Source organism: Echinops telfairi, unplaced genomic scaffold (genome assembly GCF_000313985.2).
Source record: "Echinops telfairi isolate 266 unplaced genomic scaffold, ASM31398v2 ScPeMD7_7469;HRSCAF=8507_1, whole genome shotgun sequence".
NCBI lineage: Eukaryota > Metazoa > Chordata > Mammalia > Afrosoricida > Tenrecidae > Echinops > Echinops telfairi.
Window position 1 is genome coordinate 11184515 of NW_022111373.1, and position 8827 is coordinate 11193341.

General features: G+C 41.0%; 1 protein-coding gene across 1 annotated transcript in view; it reads right to left on the reverse strand.

Annotated features, from left to right (window-relative positions):
- MINAR2 (membrane integral NOTCH2 associated receptor 2) overlaps positions 1 to 8556 on the reverse strand; it is a 23453-nt gene extending 14897 nt beyond the window's left edge. The window contains exon 1 of the mRNA XM_004696592.1: positions 8404 to 8556. Within this exon, the coding sequence (XP_004696649.1) occupies positions 8404 to 8556 (153 nt within the window). The remainder of the gene's footprint in view (positions 1 to 8403) is intronic.
- Positions 8557 to 8827: the final 271 nt, after the last annotated feature.

The window sequence follows — 8827 nt, forward strand, 5'->3', positions numbered from 1 at the left end:
GCATTTGTAATTTAAATCCTAAGCAACTTGGTATATTCCTCAATTTCTTACCTAAATAATGATTTAAGCATCTGCGGAGTCCTATAACATCTATCCAAGGGCAAGCTTAAAAATAAGGGAATACTCTATTTGTGGGCTTAACTGCTTTAAAAATAAATAATAAATGGAATGTGGGGAATTTAGGCATTCTTGGAGAAGGTATGACCTATATGCTCAGAGATATAATCTCCCTTGCTATTGAGTTGATTCCACCTTGTGGCAACCCTATAGGAAAGAGCAGAGCTGCCTCCCAGGGCTTCCAAGGTTGTAATCTTTCCAGAAGCAGACTGCCACTATCTTTATCCCACAGAGCAGCTCTGAGGTCAAACTGCGAATGTTCACTTAGGAGTGAAGTCCTAACCACACGTCCCTGTGGCTACTGCTGCAGAGAGATAATTCAGGAATACAATTATCCACAAACAGGCAAACACCAACACCTCCAAGGGAGAAAAGATATTAAACATGGAGAGGAAAAGAGTTTATAGACTTGGTGAGAAAGGAAATTTGAACAATAAATAAAAACAGGAAGTAAAATACAATAACAATAAATGGCCTTGTTTCGAAGTAAAGGGGGGAAAATCTCCCAACGGTTTTTGGTCTTGGTGGTGTAGTGGTTCTGTGTTAGGCTTTGATCTACTTGGTTGATAGTTTGAAACCACCAGCAGCTTCTCGAGAGAAAGATAGGGCTTTCTACTCCCGTGAAGAGACTCTGACACCCACAGGGGTCTCTATGTGGGCACTGACTCGATGGCAGTGAGTTTGGAGTTTGGTTTTTAGTCTCTTGATGTTTTGCTCCATTTTATAATTAGTTTAGAATACCCTGTGTCCTGAAACAGATGTAATGGAAGCCGCATAAAGCTTTAACAAACAGGTTGGTCTGAAAAGCTTCTGATATCTAACTGCTAATCTGGAAACAAGAAAAAGGGTTCAGCACAATAGTTGATAAAACATATTTTTTCATTTAAACTTATAAAAGTCAGTTTTTCCCTTTCAACACCCTTTTGCATAAATAAGGTAGCATATCTTATCTAGAATGCAATTCTAAATACCTGCATCAGATTCATGCACCAACTATTTTTAATAACATTAGATTTGGGTTAAAGCTTATTCACTGAACTGAGATGAAATTTATTTCAAAACTTCCTTATTTGTCTAGTGAAAATGTCAGAAGAAGGTACACAAGCATAGAAGAATCAGAACGTATACTGCTCTGACCATCCAGAGAAGAACAGACGAGATAGAAGGTATAGGCAGCACACTTCTGAGAGACTCATCATGGAAAAAATGGTGACTAGCAGCAGAGTGGTGTTTGATACAGTGCCAGATGACCAGCCCCCGAGGCTTGGAAGACACAACATATTCCACTGGGGAAGAGCTGAGCTGTCTCCTGAGAGTTAATGGATAGAGCAAAGCTTTGGGGACATTTACTTGCTAATGAGACATGATTCAGAATGAGTAGAAACAGCTGAAAATATTCATTAAGAATTGGAAGGTGGAGCACAAATATGAAACAGGAAATTTGGAAGTAAAAAAAAAAAATAGAATGCGTAAAGATCAGTATTTGTGTTAGGCCAGGTTGTGTGGAGAAACAAAGCCAGTGATGTTCATCTACGTACAAGAAAGAATTTTATATCAAGAAGCAACTTTACACCAAGATGGCGCCACTGCCCAATTCAACTCAAGTCCCTGGGTCCTATGCGAGCCAGGGCCCTCTTTAGACTCACTTAGCTGACACCAAAAGGTAAAGCAGGAAGCAGGGAGGTCACAGGTGGGTGAGTGAAGTGTCACCTGACTCCAAGTTCAGTGGAAACACGGCAGGGCACTAACAGCCGCCAGGGACAGGTGGCCCATACGGGACCATTCCAAGAGGCAGATACAGCATCCCCATGAAGTCCCAGTGAGGAGGAAGGCAAAGTGGCAGTGAGGTAGTTCCCAGAGTCCCTCACTCTCATATAAAAGGCCACACCCCCAAGGAGGTATCATCAAGCTATCACTTGATTGACAAGTCTGGCTCCAGCCCTAGCCAGGAGTGTCCAGTTACCACAATATTCGAGGTTATCATAAGCTGGAGTGGAATGCTATTGACCATGTCTAAGCAGACAATCACATGGTTTACTATCCAGGAATGACAAATTCAAGAGGAATGACTTCATATTCTTCACCGAACAGAAGAACATTTCAAATATTGAATTAGAATGCTGCCTGGGATAGGAAGCCTTAAATTTCAAGATTTGAAATGTTCTGTTTAATGAATAATAGTTATGCATCTATAAAGAAGACAGTTAATCAACTATTATTCAACTTTATACACCAACCATGAAAGCCAACAATGAATTCTCTTAAATACATCAGTTTGAAATTGATCAAACATGCAATCAGAATGCATTAATAATTCCTGGTGACTGGAATGGAAAAGTTGGAAACAAAGGGGAAGTAGCCAAATCAAAATCAAATTCATTGAGTCAAAATCAACCCTTTGAGTAAATACTGCCTCCACAGCTACTCTATAGGACAGAGTAGAACTGTACCTGTGGATTTTCTGGGCTGTACGTGTTTATGGAAGCAGAAATCCTCCTCTTTCTCTCAAGGAGCAGTTGATGGGTTCACAGTGCTGATCTTTCTGGGTGAAAGTCCATCAGTACTCTTTAGAGAAAGGACCAGTAGCTGGAAAATATGGCCTTGGTGACAGAAATGAAGATGGAGATTAAACTACTGAGTAGTATGATATGTGGATAATGTACCAATCAAATCGTTTTTAAAAAAATAAGAAACAAATGAAGGTGGAGATTGTGTGATAGAGTTTTGCAAGACCAATGAGTTCTTTTCTGCCAGTACCTTCTTTCAATAACATAAACAGCAACTATACACATAGACCTCACTAGATATAATACACAGTAATCAAATTGGCTACTCCTGTGGAAAGAAACAATTCAATGTTATCAGCTAAAACAGAGCCAGGGGCTACCATTGAACAGACCGCCAATCGCTCACGGGAACCATCTCAAGAACAACTTTGAAGCATACAAGACTGATAACTGCAAAGTTGTGGGGGGACATCAAGAACATCATACAAAAAAAGAGAAAAGGTCATTAAAAGACAGGAAAGGGGAAAAAGACCAAAGTAGATGACAGAAGTGATTCTGAGATTTGCTTTTGAATGTAGATCAGCTTTCGCAATGAAAGAAGTAATGCAGTAAAAAGCTGAACAGAAAATTTCAAAAGGCAACTCAAGGAGACAAAATATGCATCTTAATGAAACGTGCAAAGACATGGAGTTAGAAAAGCAAAGTGGAAAAACATGATCAGTTTATCTGGAGCTAAAAGACCTGGGAGGAAAAAAAGTCAGGCCTGGAGTTGCAATATCGAAGATTCTCTGGGCAAAATATGAAGATGCAGGCAGCATAAAAAGAAGATGGAAGAAGACAGGTCCTGACCCCAGTCCTGCCTTTCACGGTGGGCTAGAGGGAGCAAGTACACAGGTACAGATAAGACAGAAGCGCTCATAGCACACACAACCCAGGAACAGGAACGGGAGGGGTGATATCCAGAGGGCAGGGGGAAGGTGGGGACAGTAGGGAGGAAGCAGGAAATGATCCCAATGATGGACACATAACCACACCCCCTCTCTTTCTGAGGGGACAAACAAATGAAACTGTGGGGGAAGAGAGACAGCGTTTGGTGTAAGGTATGAAAATCATAATAATGTATAATTTATCAAGGAGTCACGAGGATGGGAGGGGGAGGGATGGAAACAAAGAGGAGCTGATACCAAGGGCTCAAATAGAAAGTAAATGTTTAGAAAATAATAATGGCAGCATATGTACAAATATGCTTGATACAATTGATGTATGGATTGTTATAAGAGCTATAAGAGCCCCCAATAAAATCAACTTTTAATTTAAAAAGAGAGAAAGAGAGAGAGATGGAGATGGAGGCATGGAAGATATAAATCCGAGCTGCAATGAAGGCATTCGTGAAAAACAAGGCCCCAGGATTTAATGAAATAGCAACTGAATTGTGTCAACAGAGTAATCCAGCACTAAAAGCACTTTTCTATGCCAAGATACCTGGAAGATATCCACATACCTAAGTGATGGGAAGAGATCAATATTTGTACCCATTCTGATGAAACATGATAAAACACAATGCAGAAATTTTAAACAATATCATTACTATCATATGCAAGTAAAGTTTTGCTAAAGATAATTTTTAAAAAAAGATTGCAACACTACATGGACAAGGAGATACTAGATTCAGGCCTGGTTCAAAAGAGGATTTGGAATCAAGGACATCATTTCTTACATCGAAAACATCCCAATTGAAAGCAGAGCATAGCAGAAAGATGTTAGCTTTTGTTTTATTGACTGTGCAAAGACATTCGATGGTGTGGATCCAAATAAATGATGAATAATATGGAAAAGAGAGGGTCCTCCAGAACACTTAATTGTGCTCTTGCAGAACCTCTATATAAATCAAGAGGCCGTCATTGTAACAGAACATGAGGCTGCTGTGGGTAGAGCAAATACTTGGAGAAGCTGGACTATAGGAAGAAGAACGAAGTATTAAGTTTGGAGGAAGGCTCATTAACAATCTGTGATATGTAGATGACATAAGTTTGCTTGGTAGAAGCCAAGCGATTTTGAAACCTTTATTGACGAAGATCAAAGACTACAACCTTCAGTGTGGATTACAACTCAGTGGAAAGAAAACTGGAATCCTAACAACTGAACCAATAAGCAATGCTACGGCAAACAGAGAAAACTGTGGAGTTGGCAAGGATTTAATTTTGCTTGGATCCACAATCAACACTCATGGAAACAGCAGTCAAGGAATCGAAGGAAGTATTGTACCGGGCAAATCTGTTGATCAAGACCGATGTAAAAGGTTAAAGAGGGAAGATATAACTTTGAAGACTAAAATACACTTGATCCAAGTCATCACAATTTTAATTCTTAATCATGTGAAAATGGGGCAGTGAATAAGGAAGACTGAAGAAAAAATGAAGCGATTGAATTACAGTGCTGGCAAAGAGAATTGCAAGTGCTACGGGCTGCCCGGAGAATAAATAAATTTGTCTTGAAAGGAAGTACACCCAGAACACTCCTTAGAAGGGAGGGTGGTGAGACTTCAGATCATGCCCTTCAGACATGTTATCCGGGGAGACCAGACCTGGGAGAAGAGTGTCATGACTCATATAATAAGAGGAAAGACCCTTGACCAAATGGACAGAAAACAAAAATCAGCTCAAGCATAACTACAATTGTGAGGATTGTGCAGGACTGGGTGGTGGGTCATTCTGTTGCCCAAAGGTTTATTATGAATGGGAGCCAACTCAATGGCAGCTAAGAACAAAAACAACGATGCCAGCACCCTGAAACTATTTTTGAGACCTCTGGCATGCCTGAGAACATCATTGCTTATCCTAAAAAATAACTTAGATAATTACCTCTGAAAGTTAAAAAACTAAATTAAAAAAAAATTACTTATGTAATAACGATACCTATATTCAAGAAATAAACCTTATATTTGGGTTTTACAATCTCTCTCTGTTCTACCAATGAATCAGCGATCACAGTGGTAAGGAAATCTATCAGTGGCAGGTCAGTTGACAGAATTCTGAAGTTTGTGTGGATTTCCTGTGATTTGAAATGTCAGCATGGACTCAATGGCTGTGAGTTGGAGCGAGTCACATCTACTCCCTGGTGGAGCCACACAGCTTGACAGATGTATTGTGCCAGTGGCTCTCCTCACAATGCCCCACAAGGCCCATCACCATTCACAACTGAATTCAGAAAGTGAAAGTGATCGAATCTGCTATTTTCCAAATTATACTGCAAGAAACACATCATCAACTTGGGAACACTGATACAGAAGGATATTTACACAGCCCATATTTCTTGCACTCTTGTAGGAAATCCTTGGCTCTCAATTGCTTTGCCCTCATATTTTTTGTTTTCTTGCTCACTGCTAAGGGATACGTAGAATGAGTATTAGCCTCCTTCTGCAAGTAGAAATACGGTGGTATGGACTGATTAAGGGTCATGGTACATGCCTTAAACTGACTTACTGGGGATTTGAAACCAGGGATGAAGTTTCTTATCTCTTTGTTCCAAACATTTCCTATTGGCTTAAAGGCTCCCCTACAAAGTAAAGTGTTAAAGTAACAGCCATTTAACAGCTGCCATCTTATGCACCTCTAACACTTAACATATGGAGCCTTTTGTGTTTTCTCCCAGGTACGGTTACAACTACTTAAAACGTTCATATGCTCACATGTTTTAGGACTATCTCTTTATCCAATGAATGTATCACTCTAGATCTTAAGATTCACCCAAGGATAGAATAATTATTTATTGACATATAGATCCGCTACTCCCACACACAATTTGGATAATAAATTGACAATTTACTATTCTTCACTCATTTCACATTTCTTTTTGTCAACAAGTTTATTTGAAAATATCCATCACTAATAGGTTTATTCAAAGATACACGAGCAGATTTTTACCTTCTTATGTTTTTCTTGAAAGACCATTTCGACTAATGAGGGCATTTAGGGAAAGATGACTTTACATTTTTTTCTTGCATTTATTTCAGATTTAAGATCATAAGTCAAGAAAGCTATAAAGTGAAGTTCCACATGAAGGAAATAGGTCAAGTCCAGTACCAAACCAAGGGTGTTAGGGTGACGCGTTCCAGCCTCAAAAGAATGTGTTGGATTTGCTTTCTTAGACTAAACTTCATAACGTAGGAGTGCCAAGGTTTCGGAACTGATTTTTGAACCCTTTTATCCATGATATAAACAATCAGAAAAAGGAGAAATGTCATTCCACTTAACTTAAAACAAAACAAAACACCACCAACAGCAAACCACTGAATATGGAAAAGTAGAAGAGTTTTGAGGATTACAAAAGGGAAGGATGTAAAATTCACACAGAGCCAGTTGTCATATTAGGCTGCCTTACAATAGAAATGAATGGAAGTCCTCCTAGATGGAGGAGACACTTACATAATCATTGAATGTACTTGATTTTGAATGATCTCATGATAAAGGCCCCAGGGAGCCCACAAATACACCACAAAACATTCACTTGACACCAAGATTCATGAGTAGCAACTGTTTCTCAAAAGAAAACAAATTTCTGTCCAGGGAATACCAACCACTCCAAAGGATTTAACGACTTGCAGGGGTTTGTAGGTCAATCACATCTGTTCTGAAATGAAATGCCTTTTCCTGTTTCTACACTGACTAACCCTTAACCCGCTGAGCCCTCTAGTCTTAAAACAAAGATCATTCCCGTTTCATTAGCTGTGCAATCGCCAGGGCCTTTATGTTCATTCCAGCACATGGGACTGGTCATGGCTCTATGCTGCTCCTCTGCTCAGCAAAAAGAACAAGCCCCAAGAAGACGAGACGCAAAGCCTGCCATGGTTTGAGGGTCAGAATGATATGTCTTGCCCACATGGACACCCTGTAGAAAATACGAATCCATTCATTGGGGGACACTTTTCAAGAGTGGAGCCCCCAAACCAAACCCAGTGTTACCAAGTGGATTCTGACGCATAGTGACTATCAGAGTAGAACTGTTGCACAGGGTTTCCACGATGGCAAATCTCTATGAGAGCAGACTGCTACAACTTTCCCAAGACGAGTGGCAGGTGGCTTCAAACGGGTCACCTGGGATTGGCAGCCCGCTGTTTAATGTGTTGTGCCACCGGGCATCCTTCCAGGGTTGCCTGTATTTTCTTTTCTTAAAGATGAAATCATTAGATTTCCATCGCTTTCACATCCAATCCTTCTCTTCCCTGTAGGAAATGAGGGAGAAAGAGGGCTTTCTACTCTCTTAAAGAGTCACTGTCTCAGAACCCGCCAGGGGCAGCTCTACTCCGTCCTAGAGGGAGGACTGTCAATCGGCTGGATGACAGTGAACGCCTATGAAAGGAAAGGGTGCTCACTGAGTTAAGAAGACAATGCATGAGCTTCGATGCCTAAACTGCCCCAAAGATAGAGGCAGGCTATTTGTTTGTTTGTTTCCATAAAGTTTAATTTGCAAATGAAACAACTGATTTTGAAATGTTGGGAAGGGAGGAAATGAAATGAGGAGCAAGACCCCACACATGGGAACAGGAGCGGAGCTAATGCTCGCGAGGGAAAGAGCAGATGGGAGAATCCCTCCCTTTTCCAGACAGAACAGAAAGAGGCTCCTGCTTTAAAGAAAGAAAGGTCTTCTCTATGTTGAAGGAGTGAGTCACCGGCGGCCTGGGCTCTGGTCCCTGGAGCCTTCTTTTGCCCCTCGATAATAGAAAGGCAGATAAAGAGGAAGAAAGAGACTCGCCCCCATTCTTTGGGGTCCCAGATCTTACCTGTGAGTAGACTAGATTTTGCCACTGCTGGGCATCAGGGTAAGAGCTGCCGGGAACCCTCCGGAGAGCTGCTGAGCTCCTCGGTAAGGACTTCACTTCCAGCTGCAGGAATTTGTCCGGGTGGTTGTTATTTGGCAAAACGGAGAGATCCATGTCCCTGCTCACCTGCAGCGGAGAACAAAGACCTGCGACGCTGCTCTAGCTGAACTCTTCCATCATTAATGAGCCCCAGGGAGGCTCTGCCAGACACCTGAAACCACTTTCGAAGTGACACGTCAACAGGTGGGGACAAAGTGGCACCCTGTCCTACCTTCTTCCCTTTATCATACACACGTAAGATGGTGCTCTAGTAAGACTGCAGTCAAATTACAATTGATAGACTCTGAAAAGCAAATTTCTGTTGTGCTGAATATCTCTTCATTTT